This window comes from Argiope bruennichi, chromosome X1 (assembly GCF_947563725.1).
Source record: "Argiope bruennichi chromosome X1, qqArgBrue1.1, whole genome shotgun sequence".
Classification (NCBI taxonomy): Eukaryota; Metazoa; Arthropoda; class Arachnida; order Araneae; family Araneidae; genus Argiope; species Argiope bruennichi.
This window is the reverse complement of record NC_079162.1, coordinates 66,287,051-66,314,307: the sequence shown is the minus strand read 5'-3', so window position 1 is coordinate 66,314,307 and position 27,257 is coordinate 66,287,051. Positions and strand designations below refer to the sequence as shown.

At 28.6% G+C, this 27,257-nt stretch overlaps 1 protein-coding gene across 1 annotated transcript; it reads left to right on the top strand.

Moving 5' to 3' along the window:
• The first annotated feature begins 1 nt into the window (after position 1).
• On the top strand, positions 2-27,003 carry LOC129959511 (lys-63-specific deubiquitinase BRCC36-like). Its single transcript, XM_056072377.1, has 7 exons — positions 2-438; positions 18,589-18,708; positions 18,908-18,995; positions 19,704-19,792; positions 20,744-20,808; positions 24,935-25,107; positions 25,534-27,003. The coding sequence occupies exons 1-7, from the start codon at positions 331-333 to the stop codon at positions 26,124-26,126; spliced, it is 1,236 nt and encodes a 411-aa protein (XP_055928352.1). The 5' UTR covers positions 2-330; the 3' UTR covers positions 26,127-27,003.
• The last annotated feature ends 254 nt before the right edge of the window (positions 27,004-27,257 follow it).

Below are 27,257 nucleotides of genomic sequence, written 5' to 3'. Positions count from 1 at the left end.
TCTCAACAGGTAAATCGATAATGAAGCTATTATAGAAAGCTAATGTCAATAAGGGAAAGCAAACTTAAACAGAAGTTGGAGCCATTTGTGTGTGAGCTTTCTTGTATGAAAATGTTTCACTTAGTAAATGAGAGTTATTGAGATATTACTGTTTATAGTAATCAATCGTAAGATTTCATTGAATAGATTAATTTCAGAAGCTTGGGCAAGCCAATTCATTGTCCATAATTTGTATTTTATATACATTCTGTTTTGTTTTGTATACATTCGTTCGGCGTCGATTTCGGTTTGTATTTTCGATCATTTATTAGTCTTTTATAAAGCCTTAAAATGCCTGTTTTGAGGCACGTTAATATGTCGACCGATGTTTATTTTGTGTGCTTAAATCATGCAATGTCTACTGATGGTGAAGAAATTGTTGGATTGCTGGTTGGTGAGGTCAGTATGATATTAATTTCTTCTTATTGTTAATACTTAGTTAGCTAATCTTTTCATATTCCTTCAAGACTTGTTATATATTTTTCATTAGCTAAAGTAGATTGGAAGTTTTTTCTTTTTTTGTCGGTGAGGGTATTTCTGACACTAAATGTCGGAAAAGAAACCCATTATTCTTGAATTTTTGATACACAAAATAGTTTTTGGTTATTGAAAGAAACTAAATGAATACTCAGTTTTGGAAAATTTAACATGTATATTATGTAAAACTATTTTATGCTTCATTTTACAGTAGCTCTTAAAAATTGAGTATTTATTACATCCTGTATTATTATTATAAACCTTTTTTAAAAGAAGGTATAAAAGGTTTACATTAAAGACTCATATACACATAATATTAGAAGGAATACTAGAATATCCGTGAAAAGAAATGTATTACACTTAAAAACAGAAGTGCTCTAAATTATTTATATTGTCATAATATTTTGGTAAAGGTTACAGATCTCCTAGTTATAAAATTAAATATACTGATCTTTAAAGATTTCATTCAATTATTGATTCTTTTAATGAATCTGTATATTATTTTTATTGGCTTATAATGTTTCATTGATTTGGGTATCAGAATTAAATTTTCAGTCATGTTTTAAATCCAAAGCAGATATGTGAATCTGGTAGAATTTCATCCATCCAAAATAATTGATATAGGGATTTACTTTTTGTCATATTAAGAAAGTCAAAGCATTCGAAGGATTGCTAAGCATGTATTTTTTTTTAATATATTTGAAAATTTTTAAATTAGAAAATTAATTTTGAATTCTGACAAAATCGGTTTTTTGTTTCTGCCAAATGTTAGCTGTGAATGAAACATTTGATCAAAGGTTGACAAAATTGCTGCTCATCTTATGTGAAAACAATTGGATAGCTCCAGTTCTAGCAGATGCAAAAAACCAGCCAAAAGAATTATGTACCAAATCAAAAAATGTCACAGATGTGTAAAAGAGCAGGCAAAGTAATTAATTTTGGTTCTATCTACTTTCAATTCATCGAAGACCTTTCAGTGATGCTATGTCATTGTTAACGACTTTTTGCCATGGGGACAACAATGTAGAAAGAGGATTTAGTTGATAAAGATTGTCCATGTGAGAATATGAAAGAACAAGCCCTCATTGAAAGAATAATTATTTATGACATCATTCAAGCAAATGGTGGAATAAGTAATTTTGAAGTTTCAAAAAGTTGATTTTAAGTATGTAGAATTTGCAAACAAAATAATGAATATAAAGAGAAGAGGAATTAAGTGAAAATTGAAAAAGAAAAAAAGGAACAGACTATAAGTGTAAAGAATTAAAAGTAAAAATAAATAAATAAGATCTTAACAACTCATTGAAGTTTGATAAAGTGCGAGGTTTGCATTTATGCAAGCTTCAAATGTTTGCAAAAGAAGCTTTAAAACTGTAGTTCACTGATCAGGCCTGGTTCTTTTAAACCAAGTGCTTTGAATTAGTACTTTAATAATTGCTATTCCACTTTTGAAATTAGTAATTGATTATTTGTAGTTTTTTACGTTTCAAGTGGAATAGGCAAGCAAAAATTATTTCTTATTTGAGTTATTATCTATAAATTAATATCTTATGTCTGGCATTATTTGTAATAATAAATAAAAACAACAAAAACATAATATTCATATTTATAAAAGCATACATTTTTGATTAGAGCAATTAATTATGATTTATTAAAGAAAAAAGATCTCTTTTTTTGTATACAATTGTATATTGTATATAATTATTCTGTTTATATTATGTTTTAACATGTTATTTTGGTACTCATGCAAAGATCATCAATTAATCATTGTACTCTTTAAAGTTTTGAACAAAGAATACAATAATTTTTACTGTTAACATAGCTTACATTATAAAGAGTAGTTTTGGTGTATCTTAGAATTTTTATGCAGATTTTAAAAGCCGAGAATTTTTTTTTTTTTCATTTAGAGATGTAAGATATTGTTTCAATAAATTTAAGATTAATTAAATTTCATAATATATTATCAGAGTTGCCATGCCGCTGGGAGAGCCAGAAAAACACAGGAAATTTGAAAATTCTCCTATAAACAGAAAATGCAGGGCATTTTCTTAGCCTCCCCCCCCCCCATCCAAAAAATAATGATCTCAAAAGATTAAAAAAATAAAAGATCATAGTTATAGCTTCCAAAAGCGAAACAATACCATTCGTGATTAATCTTGCTCTTTTTTTTCTGCATAGATTATTCCAGTTTTGATTTGTGAGATAGTTGCTCTTCTTCCATGAGATTCCCAAATTGCAGCTAATGAGCATGCATGAGACATCTGCAACTGCGCAAAAGAATAAAATACATGTCTCTGACAAGATTAGCAACGTTCAATTAGAAAACCTAGAAAGCAATACAATTAGTAGCCGTAAATCTGGTAATTGTTGCAAATTTAGTCATGAAATTTGTTTTCATAATTTTTATCACCATCTGGAGATATGCTAAAAGATTGTTTACTCTTCTGAATATGAGAATTGTTTAGCTCTTGTAGCGACTCTATGTCTTGAAAAAATGTTTTTATTGAAGGAAGTATGAATAATATAAAATGTTTTAATTTTATAAAAAATTGTTTTAACAAATGGACAAACTTTGGCCTTGGTATTGAATTTTGTAGTTTAGCAAGATGACAAACCTAGGCATAAATAAGTAATTTATGATTGTTATATGATTTTAAAATACTGTGGCATCCTCCTCTTTAGTTCTCAGATCTCAAAGCTATTGAAAGTTTATAGTCTCATTTTGTAAAACTGATTTTGATGAAATGTGACACTAAGATCCTAGAATTTATAAGAATAGTTTTACTTGAGGAATGATCAAATTTGCTGAGTAAAATGGGGGAAAAAACTTGTTAACTGCTTTCCTGTTTGGTAGCTCTTCTAAATCCAAAAGAATATTTAAGAAAATTAAATTTTCCTATTTGTTTATGTAAGATGTGCTTAATATATTCTTAGTTGTATGACATGAAAAATGTAACTTTAAAAAAAGTACAAATTTTAATGATTAAAATATCCATTTCTTTCCTACTCTTAATTCATACTTTGATGAATTATGCAGATTGAAAGTCTTCAGATACAAAAGGAAGCTAAAAAATTAAATCCTTCAGATACAAAAGGAAGCTAAAAAATTCAATCAACTACTAAGTATTGTCAGAGCTGTAGCCTAGAAGAGAGATGATACAGTGGTACCAGAAATTTAGAAGTGGTTCTGACTACATGGCATGAACATTTAAATTATTTGCTTACGGGTAGCAATAACAAAGATGAGATATTTATACATAATGTGCTGTTTACCATAAGCTGTAAAAATGAAGAAACATAGTACAACACACCTATTCTCTATGATGTTAAGCTCACTATTAAAAAGCTAAACTATAATAAATTAACTAGATCAGATAGTGTCATCAGAGTTGGCCTTCTCTATGAAGGGGCCCAGGTGCAAGAAACCATTTGGGATCTTAAATTTTTTGCAAAGTAAATAAAAAAAATTACTAACACTGACACATATTATTATTGCATGTTTATTTACTGTATGACTTTGTTTTTGCTATTAATTACTTCAAAAAGCAACTATTAATTACTTCAAGTGCATTTAAGCAGCATGCACACATGTTTGACCAAATTTTTTTTTTTTTTTTTAATTTGCTGAAAGAGCACTCAACATTTATTATTGAAACTGGCATTGTAAAGAAAGTTTTAACATAGTTAATACATTTAAAAATAACTTATTATAATTATTACTTAGTATGTATTGCAATGTGCTGTACATTATTTGCGTCCTTTTCATTCAAAATCAAATAGCAAAACAGTTTCTTGGTATTAAGTTTTCATCTACATCTTCGTTATAAAACGTTGCAAAGTTTTGAAATACATTTAAATTTATCTTCTATCTGTACAATAACAATATCTGTTACAGAGTTAAAAAATAACATCTAAATTCCTCAACCTGGTTTTCTATAATTTTATCTTCTTTTGTATCGGAAAATATTCTGAAATATTCAAATCAGATGCTATCACTTTTACTTCATCTAAAAATGAGTTAAATTTTAGATTTCAGTTATAATTTTATTGAATAAATTTAAAGCCCAGTTAAGAACAATTGTTTTTGCTTGAAATAATTTATTGATAGTGTTAATTTTGGATATTATTGCAAACCATACTTTTAAACATAAAATAAATGTCATTTTTTGTAGTGAATCCAATAGACTTAGCTTCAGATATTGCTTGTATTATTGTTATTTACCTCAATAAATTATTCTAGGGCATTCCAGGTTTCTTCAAACTATATATACATTTCTTTAACCAAATATATTTTGGCTTCCCAACAAGTGTCGCATAATAGTTTAAGAGTAATGTTTAAATGCTTTTGTAGAATTCCCCATCTTTTTGTATATGCAGAAAATAAGCAATGTGAATGTTCCAATATACAAAAGAAAAAAATACAATATATACTGCTGGAAGTGGCATCGCAAATTAATAAATTAAAAGAGTGTGATCACAAATTAATAAATTATAAAGATTCTCATAAATTTACATAAATTGCATGAGGGTTTACTGTAATTATTCTATATTTACACCTTCATATTTTCTTTTCATGTTGCTGCTGTTGTTTGCTTGTCCTTTACAATTCATAATATTTAAATCAAGCGCATTTAATGTTTTCTTCAGTTTTTGCTAGTCCTTCAGTCACATCAGTTATTTCAACAAAACCCTATAAATGACTCATTTTTACTTAATCTTTTTTCTTCAAAATTTATATATCTAATAAACACTGAAGTTTGTTTTTTATAGGAAATATCAGAAGCCAAATCCATTTGGATACTGTAATACATAACTGTCGTTATATCATCTTTAAATTTCTTCCTCTCTTCTTTCCATCCCACAACTACCATTCAGAACCTTATTTCAGTTCTGGATCATGCTGGGGCCCTGGTGCATAGAACCAACCAGATGGCCGGGCTTGATTATCATAGTTGAGCTCACAGACATTAATAAAACTAAACTGAATAATGTTATTAACTATGCTATTTGTTATATAAAGACATAGAAACAAATGCCCACGGAGTCATGAGAAGGATCTGTTTGTAATATACATTAGAAAGGAGGCAAGTTTAATTGCTGGAATTATTCTATTGAATACAGAATATAAAACCTTCTTTACCATCCTATAAAACTATTGCTTTTGTACATCTCTATAGTTAATGAGAATTATTAATATGGTTTTTTGAGAGGAAAAATGATTAATCAAATATACTCTATTAAACAAATTTTGAGAAGAATGAGGGAATACAACATTAACACCACTTTTTCATTGATTTTAAAGCTTCATATGATAGTGTCAACAGAGAAAGACTACTCAAGGCAATGATAGAACTTAACATCCAAAAAGAGATCAGTGTTGCAAATATGATCTTTAAAAATATGAAAGGTAGAATTAAAAATATGTTATATACCATTTAACTGAGAAAGATCTGCAATAAGAAGGTTTGCTCTCATGCCTACTATTCAACTTAGTTTTGAAAAAGGCCATAAAAGAATCTGAATTAAATATAAATACAACTATTCTGTAAAAAACAAACCAATTGTTAGCATTTGCTTGTTGATATTAATATCATCCAGCTAAACAAGCTGTTACCTTAGTTGAGAATGTAGCATGGAAGATGGTCTTGTCATTAATAAGAATAAAACTAAATTGATTGTTGGCACTTTTTTTTTTTTTTCCATTGCCAGAATCCCATGGCTTTGAAAATACTGAATTGCATTCTATTCTGTAGTAGGTAGATTCAAAATTTTTATAATTTTGTTCTGTCAAAGCAGAGAAATTATTATTAGAATTGAACTCTTGTCTAAAGAAACATAAATGGTTTATCAAAATAACAACCATGTATTTGGTAAATAGTTTTCCATTGTTGCTAAAAAATCATGTTGTTTGGTGCCATCTTTTGATTTTGGCAAAAATGATTGATGAAAACCCGAGAAATATATATTTTAAAACTGTAAAATAATTTAACCACTTAATTGTTTTGCCTAAATACTGTTTGGGTGCTTCAAATTAGATCTTCCCTGATTTACCCAAATTCTGTTTATGCAGCTTATTTTCTTATTCTAACCTATCAAATTGCCTACAAATATATATATAAGCATTATTTTATGTGAAGCCGAATGAAGTTTGAAGACAGTGAAGATACTTTTAATTTCGTGACGTCGTTTTATTTCATTTTGAAGAAGCAGGCATATGTACAAGCGATGAGCACACAGAAAAGGAATGAGAAAAAAGCTCTTGGACATTTTATCCCTGGTCTTATATAACCTATGATTTTGATAGGGAAAATATTTCTTTACAGTGCTAATATATAATGAGATTTCGATAGGGATTTTCATTACACGCGTGGACAAGGTAGGGGAAACACAGGGAGATTTTAAAAAAGAATTTGCCTGATAAGCGGTATTTTGTCTCTTCACGCGGAGTGTGGGAAAGTTAGGCTCTAGCTGATTCAGCAATTTAACAAAGCTTCTCTTGAATTAATTAAGTAGAGACAGTGGAATTGGATCATGAAATAAGAGAATGAACTTACTATGGGCTAAATTAAGATAAAAGCTTAGAAATTAATTAAATTGAAATTAAGAGTTTAAAATATCATTACAATTTTCCCACCACTGCAAGACACGGAAGTATGTCGGGGCCCTTGACATACAGCCTTACCTTACAGTAGAGGTCAAGTAAAAAACTAAAATTTAAAAGCATATTAAAAGTGATACCCGAGTTTCCCTTACCTTTACAATAATATAAAAATCATTTTGAACAAGATTATGTAAAGCACAAAAAAGATAATGTGATATCTGTGAAAATATTAAATAAATATTCAACAACACCAAAAATAATAATATTAAAATATGCAATATACAAATGATTTTCTGCAGAAACTCAGTCTATTGTATCTCAGTCTGTAAGACTGACTCTATTTGGTGAGGAATGTCTCTAGAGAAGGCTTGCACACAGTGTCCTTTAAATAGTAGAAGGCTCACTAAAATTATCAAATTGAATGTAAAATATTGGAATAACAAATTGAATTTATATAATAGTAATATATCAAACAGTTCTGATTTTGGTATGTAACACTTGAATCTGAAAATAATAATAAGAGATTCAAAATACTCTTATTATAATATAAGTATTTAAAACAAATGTCATAAAAATGTGTAATTGTGAAAGAAAAACGTTAACCCACTAGTTAGCTAATTAGTGGTGAATAGTAAAACCTTGTCCACCAATTTCTAGTAGTGGGTGAAACTTAATGACCTAAAATTAGGACATCAAGAAAGGGGGACATAATTCTTATTTTCTCTCTACCCTCATCCTGGAATATTTATTTCCAAAGTGGAGAACAACATATCCAGGATAAAAATAGAAAGAGATAGAAATTAATTGTGAGGTTGACCCTATACTCACATCTCAATAAGACTGAGGTATTTGAATGTATGTTGTGATGGCGCCTATCACATCATCATCATGAAGGAAAAAAACTCTTACGGGTGGAGACAACGGGCCAACCTAAGTTAGGGATTATTTGGAAGAAGCATGGGAAATAAAAGGATTTTTTTTAATTTAAATTATTATTCATGGCTTGATTTTAATTTTTCTGGTGGATAGTATGTTCTTAATTTTGATACATGGACAATATCAGTAGCTTTGTTGGTTAATGCATTTGGTTTAGTTATTTCATAATTTACATCTGAAATTTTAGTTACTATTTCATATGGACCTGAAAATACTGGAGATAATTTTTTACAATTTGGGTAATTAAATTCCTCATACATTACAATGTCACCAGGTTTGAATGGAGAATCTATAAATCTAGCATCATATCTTATTTTATTTTTATCATGATATTTTATTGTATTATCTTTAGCTAATTTTCTGGCTTCTTCTACTGGAGGAGAGAATTGATTTTGAGTTAAGGGAGGAGGATAAGGTAAAGTGCCAAATAGCAAATATGCAGGAGGAAATTTTGTAACCGAATGGGGTGTTAAATTATATTCATTGATTACTTGTTCTAAAAGTTTAGTCGAAGGAATTTCAGTAGGCGAAGAATTGACCTTGCACTTTAATTTAGTTACTATTGACTGGTTAACTCTTTCACATTTCCCATTAGTTTCTGGATGATGTGTTAACAGATGCTTGACACTGTAATTTCTGAGGAAATGTTTGAATTTAGATGAGGTAAAAGCACCATTTCTATCAGTTAATAATTTGGAAGGAACCTGAATTTGGAAAACTTGCTTTATTATATTAATATAAGTTTCAGAATTTTCATTTTTGGAAGGAAAAGCCCAAACATACCTAGTCGCATGATCAATTACTATATGAAGAAATTTTTTAGTTGAATTGTAATAGTTAAATCCACCAACATTATCGACAGAAAGACATTCAAAAGGACGATCTGTGGGGGCACAGCCTGTAAAAGGCCAATTTTTTTTTGCTTTTTCTTTTTATTTAATTGACAAATATCACAATGTTTAACAAAAAGTACAATATCTTTAGTAATATGGGGCCAATAATACCGAGGAGTAATTAAATTTATCATTTTTTGAGTGCCTGGATGCCCAAATTGTTCATGAGCTGTTTGCAAAACTTTTCACCTAAGAGAAAAAGGTACAACTATTTTAAATAATTTTTTCTTTTTAACTACCAGTACATCATTAATATTTTTATATTTAGTATTATCTAAATTGTCTAAATTTTGATAGTGTTTTATCTCATCTAATTCCAATAAATGCACAGAATGTTGGAGATATTGAGCAGTAGGATGCCTTGATAACATATCAGCAACATTAGCTGTTCCCTTTAAATATTTAACTTCATAATCAAACATGCTTAATTTTAAAGACCAACAAAATAATCTTCCCCTTAAATTTTTTTACATTTTTAAGCCAAGCAAGAGCAGCATGATCAGCAAGAGCATCATGATTTTTTTCCCATGTAAATAATAATAAAATTTATCAAGGGCATCTACTATTGCTAAACATTCCAACTCAGTTATAAAATAATTTTTGTCATAAGATCGTAAAGTTCTTGAATGATAAGATACAGGATGTAATTTACCAGAACAGTCAGGTTGTTTTAGAACAGCTCCAATGGCTACCTGAGATGCATCACAAAAAACATGAAGAGGTAAATTAGGATTATATAGCTGTAACACTGGTTTAGTTATCAATTTATTTTTTATCATTTCAAAAGCTTTTTGACAGTCTTCTGTCCATTGCCATGGTGTATCTTTTTTAAGAAGATTATTTAAGGGTTTTCTTATTTTAGCATAAGAATCAATTAACTTATTATAAACATTTACAGAGCCAAAAAAAACCTTGAAGTTTTTAAAAATTTTTTGGAGGTTATAATTTTTTAATACTTTCAATATTATGATTATCAGGAGAAATGCATCCTTCTTTGACTTCATACCCCAAGAAATTAATTTTATCTTGAGCAAACACACATTTAGAAAATTTTAATTTAATGTTTTCTTTTTCACACATTTGAAAAATCTGTTTTTAATGATCGTAGTGTTCCTCTAATGAGTTAGAGAAAACTACTATGTCATCAAAATAGTGACATGCAAAATTTGAAAATTTATGTTTATTTAAAATTCTACGAATAGTTCTATTGAATATTGCAGGTGCATTTTTAAAGTCAAAAGGTAGGACTTGAGATTCATATAAATCTTCAGTTGTTACAAATACCAATTTATGTTTATCTTGATCATGCAATGGTATGTGCCAATATCCAGATGCAAGATAAAACTTTAGCAGTACTTAATTTATCTAACAAGGTATCTATTCTAGGGAGAGGTTCTGCCTCAGATTTGCAAAGGGAATTAATTTTACGATAATCAATACAAAGATGGCTTTTTCTATTTTCATCTCTTTTATATGCTAATGTTACAGGAGAGGAATAATTACTAGTAGATTCTTTTATTAAACCTGCATCTAACAAATTTTTAATTTGCTTATTTATTTCAATTTCATCAGTAGCAGAGGTTCTATAAGCCCTTTGTGAAACTGATAAATCAGATGTTAAATTTATTCTAGGGGTTCCATTCTTATTTTACCAACATCATATTTATTTTTTGCAAACACATGAGAATATTCTGACACCAGAGATAACACAGGTTCAGATAGTTTATTGACAGTCAGAGGTGGGAAAATTTCCTCTGAGGTATTCACTACCTTGACCTTATTATCACTAGTGTTATTATTTTCAACAATATGTAAAGATATATAATTATTATTGGTATGCAAGTTGTTAATAATTTTTCCATTTTGAAGTATTTTATTTTTGTCACAATCTATAATTTATATAAACTACAATCTGGCAGTCCTAAGATGATATATGGTAAAGGATTATCCATAATATATAATTTGATTTTCTTATTTATTTGGTCAATTTTTAAATATATGTCACAAATTTGGGTTAATTCGAATGTTCCATGTGCTTGTTTGACTCTAATAGGGTTTATATTTTTTCTTGACAAGTTAAGTTTTTTTACAATATCTGCAGATATAATTGAAAGAGTGGATCCTGTATCAATAACAATATTAACATTACTGTGAAGGTTATAAACATTGCCCAAGTTAGCTAGACTTGGTAAAGTTGAGATGTGTCGGGACACTAATAATTGTCATTGTGCTGGGCAAGGGGCCTCATTAGAAGAATTTGGTCTCCTTTTAGAATTTTGAAAACAGCCAAAAGGGACTTCTGTGCACGGGGAAGTCACATTGGCTGTTATTGGAGTATTGGTCATAAAATGAGGTTGATAAAAGGGACATGCTTGTGTCCAATGATAAACATTTGGAATACCTATTTCAGTACAAATTCTACATGGAGAAGGTGGTAATCTTTGTTGAAAATGCAAATTATGATTATAATTATTGTAATTATTGGGACATGGCCTTATTGAATTATGATAATTTTGTCTAAAATTATTGGAAGCTCGAGGATTAAAAGAATTTTGAAATTTATAATTAAAATTATGCCTAGGTGTAAAAGGTGCTGGTTGTCTTATTCTGATTTTAGTTTCATTACACCTGCCTGGGTTTGGTTCTGAAGATTCTTCCAATTTTATTTGTTTAGTTGTTATTGTAAGCCATTCTGTAGGGGTATTGGGAGCTTTTATGCTAATTGTTTTAGTTGAGTTGGCAGTCCATCAGTAAGACCTTCTAAAATCAGTTGTGGATTAAGGCCTAACTGTCTGCCATAATTTAATTTTTGATGGAAATAATCAACTAATTTAACATTTTTTTAATCAAATTTGAATTGTGAAAAGTCAGAAAAATTAACAATATTGGGTTGAATAAACTGTTCAGTTAATATACAACATAAATCATCAAACTTATCAATATTTAAACAACTATTTATATAATGTGTTAACGCTGACCCTTTTAGAAATTTTGCAATATTTTTACTTTTCCACAAATTATTCTTGTTATTCTCTTGACAAATTTTGTTAAAATATCCCAACCATAAATCCATCTTCATCCCATTTTCAGGATCAAAAGGGATTATGGAGGGTTCTTGGGCTATTTGCTCATTTTCTTTTTTATCAATTTTAGTTTCTGAACCTTGAGAATTAGACACATTTGTTTTATCTTGGTCAGTCATTTTTCCAGATCTTAACAACATTAAAGTGTATTTCAAATAAAAAACATTATAAATTTATGCATAAAATTTTAAAAAATAGACTTGATAAACGACTAAAATTTCAATATTTTAAATAATACTATAAAAATATAACTTGCAATAATTCTAAAATTCAAAAATGAAGATAAAAAAAAAAAGAAAAACACACAATATAAATCTTGATTTTCACCGTTGAGTCGGGAAACAGTAAACACGTTTTTGATGAATTATCACTTTTTTTAATATATCACAAAAATGCAATTTTGAGCACTGGAAATGGAGACTACGGCAGGTGAAGGAAAGCTATTTTTGTATTGAGTTGATAATATAACACACAAGTGATATTTTCGAAATTTGGGTGATTCAATCTGGCACTGGAGACCACTGGCGAGTATTATATTGTGGTGATGATATGACGTCGGAATCGGGATTATTCAGCACTGGTAAGGAGCCAGAAAATTTTTATGATGACAAGGAGCCCCAACTCCTTAAGGATATAAGGAGCACGCACATGACGATATGGAGCTCAAGCAATGTCGGATGAAGGCATAGGATTCAACGGAAACTGGACCGGATCCCGGACTACGGTTTGCATGAAACGATGTGGCCGGAGGCAGCCGAAAGAGCTTCGCCACGGAAAATCGCAGCTGGCGAGCCTGGACCGAAGCAGTCATCTTTGGAGCGCGGCGATGGCATTGCAACGTTGAAGTCAGAACAGCGGATTTAATTTTAATTCTTTTAGTTCATTTCATAATTTTTCACAGGAAACTATCGCTGTCGACTTTTTAATATGTAAGCATTATTTTATGTGAAGCAGAATGCAGTTTGAAGACAGTGAAGATACTTTTAATTTCGTGACGTTGTTTTATTTCATTTTAAAGAAGCAGGCATATGACAAGGCATACAAGCGATGAGCACAAAGAATGAGGAAAAAGCTCTTGGGCATTTTATCCCTGGTCTTATATAACCTATGATTTTGATAGGGAAAATATTTCTTTACAGTGCTAATATATTATGAGATTTCGATAGGGATCTTCATTACACGCGTGGACAATGTAGGAGAAACACTGGGAGATTTTAAAAAAGAATTTACCTGATCAGCGGTATTTTGTCTCTTCACGTGGAGTGTTGAAAAGTTAGGGTTTTAGCTGATTCAGCAATTTAACAAAGCTTCTCTTGAATTAATTAATTAGAGACAGTGGAATTGGATCACGAAATAAGAGAATGAACTTACTATGGGCTAATTTAAGATAAAAGCTTTGAAATTAAGAGTTTAAAATATCATTACATATATATATATATATATGTAATGATATTATATATATATATATATATATATATATATATATATATATATATATATATATATATAAACACATAATTTTTTAAGCAGAGGCTGAAGATAGAGAGAAGACACTTTCGAATTTTTAAGCTGCTTTTATTCCATCCCAGGTGGCATAATTTATGTACAAGCCGAAGCGATGAGCACATCGACACAAGAGCGAGAAAAAGAAAAGCTAATGAAATATTTATCCCCGTGATTATATACTGTGCGATTTTGATCGGGATTTCTTTACACTTGTCGATTTTGGTAAGGGAATTATAGGGATCTTTTAAAAAGAATTCACTAAGGTTGACAATTTTTTATCCCTTCACTTGGAGTAAGGGAACATGTCGACTTCAGCAATTTTAAAGCTTGTGTTGAATTAATTAAATAAAAAAGGTGGAATTGGTCAGGAAATAAGAGGACATTTTAGAATGAAGTTAATATGGGCCAAATTAAGCTAAACATTAGGAAATTGGTTAAGTTTAAATTAGATTTTAATATATATATGTAATGATATTTTAAACTCTAATTTCAATTTAATTAATTTTCAAGATTTTATCTTAATTTAGCCCATAGTAACTTCATTCTAAAATATTCTCTTATTTCGTGATCCAATTCCACTGTCTCTACTTAATTAATTCAAGAGAAGCTTTGTTAAATTGTCGAATCAGCTAAAATCTAACTTTCCCACACTGCACGTGAAGAGATAAAATACCGCTGATCAGGTAATTTTTTTTTTTTAATCCCCTTGTCCACTTGTGTAACGAAAATCCCTATCGAAATCTCATAATATAGTAGTACTATGAAGAATTATTTTCCCTATAAATTTCTCTGGTTATATAAGACCAGGGATAAAATGTCCAAGGGCTTTTCCCTCATTCCTTTTCTGTGTCGCTCTGTGTGCTCATCGCGTGTACATATGCTTGCTTCTTCAAAATGAAATAAAACGACGTCACAAAAATTAAAAGTATCTTCACTGTCTTCAAACTGCATCATGCTTCACAACAAATAATGTTACATATATATATTGCAATGTTTATTACAGATGGCTATGGTAAAAGCATTATTGCAAAACATTTGTAAGCCAATTTCAAGGCCAGGTTTTATTACTTTTCTTTAAAAGACAAAAGATGTAAATTTTGTTTTCACTAACTCAGTGTATTATTTGCTGCAAATATTATTTTCTGTTGAATTTGGAGTTTAAATAAGAATGAATAACAGATTATTAACTGCTTAAGATAATTCTAATAATGGATCAGATAGTGCATCTGATGCTTCTCTAAATGATTTTGACAATATGAACATCTAACATTTATTTTTAAAAAACATTATTTCCAGTCCATTAATTTTTCTAGAAAAAGCCAATTTTAAGTAAAAAATATCTTTTTTAGCATTAAATAAAAATTGGCATAATTTTATAAATTCAATATATTTGTATGTATAAGTTTTTACTAATGATCTGAGTTCATGCATTCGATTTGAATATATTATTGTTAATAAAAAATATGCTAATATTTTGACATAATAAGAACAGAAAAAAGAAAAATATCTGGCCACAATTATCTCAGGTTGTAATGATATGAAAATCGAAGTAAAAAACAGACTATCCATGCCTAATACATGTTTCTGTGGCTTGAGAAACAAACTTAAATGAAAATTGATCAGCATAAAACAGAATTCTGTATAAAACTTTGATAAGGCCTGTTCTGCTCTGTGGGAGTGAATGTTGGATTCCTAACAGAAAAGAAGATGGCATGCTGTTGATTATTGAAAGAAAAATCTTACTATTTTATTGGTCAAAACATCTTTATTGTGTGGAGCATTATTGTATATGATCATGAAATGTATAAATAACATGGCAAAGCTGGATGTTTTCAAAATAGTAAAAGCACCTTATATTAGATATTTTAATGATATATCTAGACATGTTGCATTTTCAACTAAAAAATAACCTTTTCAAGAACAGAGGGAAAGTGACAAATTGGAAGACCACCCACTAGATGCTTGGATAGTATTGAATAGGAAAAAGGTGAACCGGTTGAGGAGTATTGTGCGAGATAGGGTTAAATGGAAGAAAACTTGGTGAGACAACGTTGATCTGTAGCATGCTGTAATCCTTGAGAAGAAGGATAGAACATATGCCATTGTGTATTTTGTTGTCCTAATACTTATTAAACTTGAAGCAGTTTTTAACATCTTTCTGTTGAACTTTAAAAAAAAAAAAAAAAGAGGAATGAGTGAAATTTTAGAATATTTATGTTTTATCCAATTTCCATCATTCCAATGTTACTGTTTTGACAAACAGCAACAGGAAGAAGAGGATTAAGCTTGTTAACCCTCTGACTGCGTAATTTTTTAAAATCATTATTTAGATGCGATATTTGCAAATAATTCAAATATTTTTCAAACAAAGTGAACTGATGCTATATGTTACATGATAATAATATGGTATAATAAAAATTTGTAATCATAAAAATAAACACCCTAAACAGCGAAAAATGCGGGTCTATTGGTGGTCCACCTTAACTCCTTACCACCTTAACCTTCAACTCTAGTGGTGGTTTAATCTAATGTACAATACTTTCAGAAGGCTTTCATGTATTTGTGGAATTTAATTTGCTGGTCATTGTTTTTTTAATGGGCAAATTTACATACTTTAAATCACTGTAATTCTATTTTAATAATAATCGCAGTTGTAGTTACAATGTTATGTAATATTATTTAGTTTAATTAGTCTTAGTTGATAGTTATAATGCTTTGAATTCAATAATTTTATGTTTGAATTTCACATAAATATTTGTAAAAATATATTTAAAAAGAAATTGGTTTTTAAAGAAAACTCGCAAGATGCATAAAAGAAAATGTGCTTGTGTTTTCCTTAGCAAAATTACTTGAGTATAACTAATAAATAACTAACTGTTATTACAATGTAACTCTCATTTGCCTAGAAAAATTATTTTTGTTACTTAATTCAATTTAGATCAATTAATGCTCTTTAATATATATGATTTCCAGTTTTTATTTTTCTGAATTATCTAGATCCGATTTAGTACTTTGCAAATCTAAAAACCTTACTTAAATTTACAGTTTGTTAGAAATCTTGCTAATGACTTTGTATATTTTGTCATATTACCATTCAAGTAAAAGTCCCCTAGTTCAATTTTTTTATTTATTTATTTTGACATATGTACCTCATCATCTTTAATCCTCATTTCTGGTAAAACTTTCTAATTTCTTTGACTTTCCATTGCTAGAAATATTCATATTTCATTGAGTGCAATAGATATTATTAGGAAGTCACTTAGTCTGTTCAGTGATTTTTAACAGATCCGCCACAAATTTGTTTAAGATATTAAAAGGATTTAATTGTTTTTCTTCATGAATGGTATAGCAGTTGCTTTCGTTAGCCTTTGAAAGAGGATATCAGTACTGAAATTACCAGAGATAGTTAATGACACAATAAGACATAAACACAAAAAAAAGAAAAACTTGAAAAGAAAGCAAATGAATGCAAGTCTTTGGACAAACAAAGAAGAACAAATGATAACAAATTATGGGCAATTTTATATGCCATGAATAAGGCATATTTTTATTCATGGCATGAAGTAAATATTAAGCATGGTGGCTTTGAAATTGGAATATATTTTTCGATTTCCTGGTCGCATTTCCAGAACATATAATTACTTTTCTGTGACATGTGATGGCCTGAATCAATATCAAAATATAGCATTTTTTTTTTATGTATTTGATTCAAACAACTCATGTCAGAATTATTGAGCAAAATTTTCTGGAATCCAGACGTTCAATAATGGAATGTGATAGTATTCACAGTACTATTGAGTCACAGAAAAAAAAATATTTTTAGTCTTTGCTACACATGCCAGGATGAACATCTTCAATACAGCTTGTTCCATTAGTAAGACTAAGAATGATCTTACATATTCTGTGCAGGAACTTAAATTCGATGATTTTCTTGATTTGTCAAACACAGAGCAAAATAAAGATATTAAAAGAAATAAAGTCATCTGTCTGAATATAAAATGTTTCCTCTTTTAGAACACCCTGAATAAGTATTTTTCATATAAGGTCATTCATGGAATTACTCAAAACTTAGTGTCTATGATCAGGGACATTTAAGGACCTCTAAACTTTCCTCTTTCCAATCTCTGAGCAGAAGTATAGTGATCTGATTCAGTTATGTAAATAGAGAGTGATGTTGCAAGAGTTTCATTTTTGGGATAAATCCTTGTCCAATTCAAAGAATTCCGAGAATCTAAATCCATAGTGAAGCCAGGAAAGTCGCTTAAAAAATGAAGTTATTTTGTTAGATATATAATTAAGATGTTATTAAAATAAATGTTTGTTTTTGCAATAATTATTTGTTATAATTATGTAATAAACAGATTGTGTTCAGAGTATCAAAAGTAACATTAAAGTATATAGCTGATGTAGTGCATTAGGATACAATATTAATATAATTTAATCTATAGTTTGTATTTATACTAGTTTAATTATAATAGTTTGTATTTATACAAATTAATTGTATGAATACAAATAATACAAAACCTCTTGATAATTATTATTAATTCAAAAGGAGTCGGAGATAAAATTTGCATTTAGATAGGTAAAAAGTCACTAAATTTACAAAAAAAAAAAACACCTGTTGATGAACTATTGCTGCAGCCATCCAGAACTTTTAGTTAATTATCTATTCATTAGTAATCACACAATGAAAGTACAATCATGTAAAGTAAGTTTTACTATTTTTCATAGCAAATCTAAAATTTAAATTAGTAATATCTCAAAACTGTAGCATTCAACTTGGTGAGTTTTATCTAAATGAGAATGATATATACATTAAAATGCATTGTAGCAAAAGTACACAAACAAATTTGATGCCTTATATATAATATAAGCAGAAAGAAGCGATTCTGTTTATAAGAATCAGAATTATTGGTATTTACTTAATCTTCATAAAGACAGTGGGTAAATTTAAAAGTATTTACTTTAAAGTATAAAAGAAGTAAAGAATTGCCAGAAGATGTTTATTTTGATATTGTTTTCCAATACAATAATTTTTGTTTTTACCTTACAGGTTGATGAAAATAGAGTAGCACATGTTTCTGCCATTGTAATCTTGAGACGCTCTGACAAAAGAAAAGATAGAGTGGAAATATCACCTGAGCAGTTGTCAAATGCTTCAACTGAAGCAGAGGTATACATCATATTAAATGTTTAAATTTTATTTACTGTTTATTCTTCTCTAAATATTTGATAACATCTTTTCTTAATGCAGTATGAGGAAAACAAGATGAAATATATTTCATCTTGTTTTATGTGTTACTCTTTGTAAAAAGTATAAGTATATTTTTTATGGAAATATATATAGTGATATGCTTTAACTTTTTTTGCAGCGATTAGCTTGTATCTTAAAACGACCTATACGAGTTATTGGATGGTATCACTCGCATCCTAAGCTTACAGTTTGGCCTTCTCCTATTGGTATGAAATAATATTTGAGTATTGCTAAAATGTTATGCTTTTGATGTATTTTTTTCATTCTCATAATGAAAAACAGTTTGTTTTACATGATTAGCCTTTTGATTTTTTTTATTTAATATTTTATTTGATTTTCTCTGTAATAATTTTCAGTAAATTAACTAATTAGGTTATTAATTCCAGATTATAGTCCTGTAGCTGTAAATAATAAAAAATATTTAATAATATATGTTCTAAATTGTTAAGGATATTAAAAAATTAAATTTATGTGTGCTTAAAAAGTAAAATAGTCATATCAAATGTCTAGAAAAATTCAACTTCGCACATAAATAGCATTTAAACAAATTTAATTTACTTAAAACACTTTATAACTTATATAAATCCCTGTATGTATCTAAATCTGAAGCAAATTGTGTGTGTATGTCTGTGTGTGTGCATGCATGCGTGTTTTAATAGTTAGTACTTAACACCTTTTACAGTTTCAAAAAATTCTTCAGTCAAATGGTGAAGAATGTAGAGTTTAATATGAGGATAAGGTTGTATCAAAAAGTTTGCTTTTATATTACATATCTTTCAAAAGAGATGGCAGTCAATCTTATCAAAATATTTAGTTATACCATTGTGTTTGCATTACGTTAGACTAAATTTTTATGTCTGTGTTTGTATGTGCTTTGATTATTTGAAAAACTTGTTTTTTTTTTTTTTTTCCAGATGTTAATACCCAAGATAGTTATCAACTTATGGATGAAGGATTTATTGGTGTGATTTTTTCAGTTTTTAATGAAGACCCCAATAAAAAAGTACATTTATTTTGTTTACTGTTAATCTTATTACAAAATATTACAGAATTTTAAAAAATAATTATTTTATTAAATTGTGTTTTGATTTATCTTTATTCTGTATTGAATTTATGGTTACAAAATATTGGCACGGTTGGAGTGTATATTTTGATCGGATATTATATTTTTTAATTGTTCATTTCTGAAGGAAACTGTTTACTATAGGAACATGTATTGGCTGTATATTTCACCCCCCCCCCCCAAAAAAATCATTTTTTTCTTGGAAGGCAGTTGAATTACATTGATATTACAGTATAATTAAACATTACAAGAATATATCAAGAATAGTATCTGTTTTGTAAATTTGAATTAAATGCCAGAATAAAAGGATATGAGCAGTATAGAGTACATCCAAAACTTCATATTTGCTTGCATTCATTGTTTATTTCAGTGTTAAGATAGTCATACCATCTAGAAAACATTTCTAAAATAAATAAAAGTTCCTTTTGATTGAATGGACTTTCAGACTAAAATATTTGTATATTGAATAAAACTATTTTTGAGAACCTTGTGTAGGTATTCATTTGTGAATGCCACCCCCCCACCCACAATTTAATAATTTGTGTCTGCAGTATATCTATTGATTTTGATTATTGTATTGCTTTTATTTAACTTTTATTTTCTACTTATAATGCATGATTCATATTCATTCAAGGCCCCCTAGTTATTTTCAGATCCAACTTCCTATGTATTTCTTGTATGCTTGATATTAGTGCAGAATGATTCGATTTTTTAAAAGGTTTTGTAGTTTTTATATAAATATTTACTTTCCTTTTTTTTTTTCCCCCGATTTCGCTTTTTTACACAGATTTTGCTAATATTTTGCTTTATGTATATAGCATTGTTTTTTAATTATGTATTTGATCTTTTATGAATTGTTGGCACAATTTATTTTATTTCATAAATTAATAGGGTGGACGGATTCAGATGACTTGCTTCCAGTCACAGACTACTTTGTTAGATGAATGCAATGTTGAGTAAGTTTAATTTTTGTTGTCTATGTAATTTTTTGGCATATATATTTTTTTACTGCAATATTTTAAGCAAAATGATATTTTAAACTCATATTGATTTTTTACATTAAGTTCTGTAGTTTGGTTTCTCGAATTAACGTTATTCTGAAATTGTTTGTTAATTATTTAAATATTAATGATAAATATTATTCAGATAAAAATATTTTAAAGAAAAGAATAATTAACAAGAAGTAGTAACTGTAACAGGTTTACCACGCCACCGGGAAGGCACAAGGAATTTTAAAAAACGGAAAATACAGGGAATTTTATGTTTCGTAGTTATATTTATCCCATCTAAAAGATGCCGATCTCGAAAGATTGCGAGAATAAAAGATCGTGGTCATCGCTTCCAAAAACGAAATACCAATCGCGATTGTGTACTGCGGAAACTCGCACCTTTCTTTCTGTATAGAACAGTTCAGTTTCGATTTGTGAGACAGTTCTTTTTCCATAAGATTCCTGAATTGCAACTAATGAGCACGCTCGAGACTTCTGTAATTGTGTGAAAGATTAGAATACATTTCTGTGGCGGGAATAGCAACATTCAATCTGCGGATGCATAGCGGTGGTATTTAATCACTCGCACGTGAATTTATTGATTGGTTTGTTTATCATTTGAGGAATTGTGAGCATATTCTGAGTAGATTAGAGAATTCTTTAAAATAGTTAGCTGTTCAAAATCCGTATGTAATACGAATTGGACAGATAAAAACAAATCAATCCTGATTTTGCTGAAAAGGTTCGAGAAGTCCCGCAAAATCCATTTGTTTCATACTCCTCGCTTTGTTAGAAAATAATAAGCTTAAGTAATATGGGAAAATCGGCACTTATTAGTCATGCCAAAAAAAAAAAAAAAAAGCGAAACAAAATTACGTCTCAATTAAAAAATGTCTTAATATTAGACTTTGTATCTAATGAAGGAGAAGGTGATATGTCATGTCCTAAAACGTCAACTTTAATTACCGAAAATAAACCGATTTCGAACTTTTTATTTTAAGAACAATAATTTAAAGCTGAATTTTGATGGGCATTAAAACTTGTTGCGTCAGATTTTTCGTTTAATACATTCAATGATATATCCGAAATATTTTCACATGCGCTCACTGAAAGTGAAATAGCTAAAAAAATTTACTTTATTCTGTACAAAAATGTCGTACCTTATTTGTTAAGGATTAGCTCCATGAAACTGATGACTGCAGAAATTGATGCCCAAATATATGAATTGACAAAAATGGGGATAAATATATATTTTTTAATCTTGCTTTTTTGTAACGTAATCATTAACCCTATGAGCCCTGACCGCCCGATATCTCCCCGTTCGACAGTTGCCTGCTCAGGCACTTTCAGGTGGGTTTGATGGATTTAAGAGGTGAAAGGTATTTCTGGTAGAGCACACCACATGCACGCTATGGGGGGATCTGCTATCGCTGACAGTGATTGGTGCGCAGCTTTTCAAATCATTCTATTAGTGCAAAGGAAAAGGACACATCAGATAGTAATTAAAGAAACGACGCATTATTTATCTTTAAAGAAAACCTAAATTCAATTATTGGAATTTTTTTAATATTTTATTACAATTGCCATAAGTTTTTCAGTTTATTTTATGCATAAGCTATCAAAATTTTTAATATGTTTATCAATTTTTAAAAAAAAATCTATTTCCTTTCTCTTTATTTATGTATTTATATTTACACTTATTATTGAAATATTTTTTGACATCTTTTTGCTCATGTTTTCTTTTCTGATACCTTCTTAATTACAAATCGATTTTTCTAAATTTATTGCTTTAACAAAAAAAAAAAACATTTAGATATTAAAATAAATATTTCAACAATTACTTTTTTTCCCTCAAATTTTCACAATTAGTGAATTTTTAGAAAAATGTGGCGACTGTTAATTACAATCAATTGATGTATCAAATTTAGAAATAAAGAAAAATATGTTACATTCAGTTTCAATTTTGATGAAACTTCTGTAAAAGTTATTAAAAATTTTTACATGTTTGCGAAAAATACAGATAATCTTATCATATTTATTATTTTATTTATCAGAAACTTTCCAATTTTATAAAAATACAAAAATTTTGCTGTTTAGGTTAAAATTTACTAAATCTTAATTAATTATGAAATTAATTAGAAAATATTAATTTTAAATCAGAGACTAATTTGAATTGCTGTAAGAATTCTACAAGATTATGCAATAGAATTTTTTATGAGAATGAATAAAATAATCATTTGTGCAATATTTATATTTTGTTGTTGTTGTGTGTGTGTGTTTTAAATATCACCAGAGTATTCCCCCTCCCCAATTACATACTGTAACTGCTAATATAAAGATACATTTTTTTTTTTTTTTTGAAAAATTTTAAAAAAAGGCGATAAAATTATGTTAAGATGCTCTTCAAGCTCATCTTTACTGAATTAATTTTTTAGGGAATTAAACATACAAAGCAAAACGGAAGAGATTGTTACAAATTGCATGCTATATTATTGCTCATATTTGTAAGTTATATAGGTATGTTTTAAATTTTACATTGGCAAAATAATTTTGCATTATTTTGGAAAATAATAAATTTTAATGGTACATTTTTTTAACATATCATTGGGCTTCTTAAAGTTTGTCAAGTCACAAACACCTTATTTAATATTGCACTATGTCCATAAAGTTTGTAAAAATATTATTGATGAGTTTCAAAAACCAAATAAAAACGGATAATTTTACCTTCATAATTAAAAACAAGCTTACATTCTCAAGATTCTTGATGCTAAAATAGCTTCCTATTTATTAAAGATTTCTTGGTAAATTTCATATGCTTTATATAAAGGTTTAAAAAATTAATAACTCTAATTCTAAAGAGTGAACTTAAAACACCAACTTTATTTTTATCATCAAATCTTTTCACGCTTCATAAATAAAAAAGTACACTTTTCGAGAAAAAGAGATGCCCTAAAGGGATTTGAAGGTAATAATGTTTTATGTTTAATTGATTTATTCTTATTTCATTTTAAAATTTTACTCTTAATTTTATGGCAACTGTAAAATGCAAGCAAAAAATGTATCAAAATTGTTGAAACATGCCTGAGTACAGCAACCACAAATTAAACAAATCCTTCCTTCAAACCACAAATGACTGCCACATGGGATTTTAAATACTGACTGCGCATTTGAATTATAGCTCAGATGTCCCCTTCCTGTTCCCCTACTTTAAAAAGGGAAACGATTCCATTCTGTTTTTGTCTGCAAGAAACGGCTCAGGACTTTGAAGCACTTGAATTTTCTCACTTGCCGGGCTCATAGAGTTAAATGATTTGTATTATGATAGAAAAATATTTTGCCTTTTATTTCCTCCGAGTCCTTCATTTTGAGTGACTTACAATTAAAGAGCATGAGAGGTAATATATCCCTCCACCCCTCTGTGTGTGTGTGTGTGTGTGTGTGTGTGTGTGTGTGTGTGTGTGTGTGTGTGTGTGTGTGTGTGTGTGTGTGTGTGTGTGTGTGTGTGTGTGTGTGTGTGTGTGTGTGTGTGTGTAATATATATAATATTATCTTTACTAAATTTTAGATAATAAAGAGAATTTTTTTTGTATGTAAATATCAAAATTCTTTTAATATGCTATTATTTCAAATAATGTTGAATTATTGCTTCCTTTCTTTACTTTTCCCACTCCTTAAAATCATATTTCATTATAACTAACACATGAGTTCTATTTTCGCATTTCCTCGTATTTTGAATATACTTACTGAGAAAACACAGAGAATCTTTTTTTTTTTTTTCAAATTTGAGTGGCGACCTTGTGTAAGTAGATTATAAAAGGGCTTTCTTTCATCAAAATTTGTTTTAGTACATAATTGAAACAGAGAAATTTTCAATTTCTAATTTTCCTCTTACTTTTTTTGTGGTTAGCTCACTTTATTTCTTTACTTAATTTCGCATTTTTGAATGTTTTAATAAGTTTGACTGTTCTAAATTTTATTTTAGTATAGAATTTGATATTAAAGATTGTTTCTAGAAATACAGTACTTAGATGTTTTTTGTTTGTAATTATATATATATATTTGTTTTTCATATTGTTACTATTTACTTTTGTAGGAAAAAACGTCTTGATATTCCTATTCATTTAGTTCCAACTTCCTGCATTAGCTCCGTTTGCATGAATGCACTGATACAGTTACCACGTTTTTTGTGTCAAGAAGAGAACCTTGCATATCAAATGACAAGTCAGGTGCCATTAGATTATTTAACCAGGCTTCATAACAGTTCAGGTAAATATTTCTAAATAATATGCCATTCTGTAAAACCATAAATTTGACAAAAATTTGAAAATAATATGGTCTAGGACAGTTTGTTAGTAATTATTGGTGTTTCTTGTAACAAAACAAAAAAGAATTATTGTTACCAACAAAAACTAAAAGAGTGAAAATAGTAACTGATAGTTTTATCAAATGTAACTCAATTCATCATTATGCCTTTTAGCATTCTATTATTTTTTATATTTAATTACTAGATGTCGAATGTTAATTTTGTGAATAATATGTTTTTAGATTTATATAATTAAAGATGTGTAAGCAGTATTTAATTATATATAACTTTTCTATACAAAGGTGTTGGAAGCTTCAATTTCTAAACTAATTAATTGTTTTAATCAGATACCAGTATTTGATTATTGCTTTTATTTTACTTTTTTTTAGTTTACATTAAGGCAATGGGTCAAATTGCTGAAGTAATATGTGGACCACTCTTGAAAATGCTTGAAGAAAGAATAATCAATAATGAAATGAAAAGGAAAAAGCTGCTAGAGAAAAAGAAAGAATTAATGGCTCGTATTGAAGAAATGCATAAAGAAGTTGATAAGATGAAAATAGAGGAAGAGAATGCAAATGTACAACCATCTACTGATAACAGTACATCTACCTCCCAACCCATAGAAGAAAACGAAGATGTGTCACCAAAAAGTCCAGTGGAATCCAGTCCATTGCCTGAAAATAAAGAGGATGTTTCTGAATGTACAGCGTCCTCTACTTCCGAAATTGTAGATAAACAATCCGACGTAAATAAGTCTGATAAAATGTCTGGTGAATCTGGTTCTGTAGAAGAGTGTGAATCTATTAAAGAATCTAATGATAATGTTTTACCTGAGGTAGATAAGTGTGAGGTTCGAAAGAAACCTTCAAATCAAGACGAACCCTACTCTCCAACTGATTCGATTACTGATTCTCCTATTTCTGAAGAAGAAGAAGAAGTTTCCATCAAAATCAGTAACATACCTGCAGACAACAATTAGATTGTCTGAAAAATTGTCATTGTTACAATTTGTGTATTTTGTTCTATTGTGTAAAAATAATTTTGTGTTTAATCATATTTTTCATCTTGTAAAAGCTATATCATATATTAACTGTTATATATAATAACTTATATATATATATATATAACTTCTTATCCTCTGTGAATGTGTATTGCATTAAAAACAATTCATCATTTTCAAGTGAAGTCTCTTTATAAAACAATTAAGCTCTGAGAAATTTTGATTGTTAAAATGATGAATTCTCGGACATTTCAATTGTTTATTCTGTGCTGTTATATAAAAACTATCTTGTTGTTTACTTATAATTTGCATCATTGTAAAAGCGCTATTACATATATTAACTGTTATAAATATCTAAAAATTTATTTCATGTATGTATATCTTGCATTGAAAACAAAATTCAAAATTTGCATGTGTAACTTCATTAAAGTCACATCTTCACGTGTTTGATACGAATGAAAATTTTGGCTTACAACTTCTTCTATATTTTACTTTTTAAATCGTCTCTGTCAATATATTTGCAGAACTGTTTGAGAAATTGTCATTTTTAAAATGTGCACATTTTGTGCTATTATACGAAGGCTGTTTTGTACTTTCATATTTTTCATCATAGTAGAAGCTGTGTCATTAATTTTTATGTATTCCTATAACTTCGGTTCATTTAGTGAATGTCTTGATGTAAATCATTAATAAAGTAATAATAGCCAACTTTATGTGTGGAACGTTTTGCTTTCAGTACAACTCTGTCATCTACTTTGAAATTTTAAGTTTAAATAATGTAAATTTGTATCTGCCTCTAGCAAAACTTTACAATTGTTAATATAATTTTGTTGCTTAAATTGTATTTTTTAAAATTCGTCTGATTCCTTCTTTACCTGACTGTCATTTTTAATGTCAAAAAACACTCTTCTGTTGTTGATTTTAAATATCTTTCATACGATTTTCAGCCTTAGGTACTTAAAAAAGTTTTATATAGCCACAATAAAACATCTACTATGGAAAACTTTGAATAAATGTTTACAAATACACCAACTCCATTGCAATTACTGAAGCAATGCTGCTTGAGGAGAAAAGTATTCTCTTCCTTAAAAACATTTTGTTTGTTTAATT

Excerpts from the sequence above, each read along its gene's own strand:
- LOC129959511 (XM_056072377.1), top strand. The coding sequence starts at position 331 with ATGCCTGTTTTGAGGCACGTTAATATGTCGACCGATGTTTATTTTGTG. Across the intron at positions 18,709-18,907 it reads ATGCTTCAACTGAAGCAGAG|CGATTAGCTTGTATCTTAAA; the intron begins GTATACATCATA and ends CTTTTTTTGCAG. Across the intron at positions 18,996-19,703 it reads AGTTTGGCCTTCTCCTATTG|ATGTTAATACCCAAGATAGT; the intron begins GTATGAAATAAT and ends TTTTTTTTCCAG.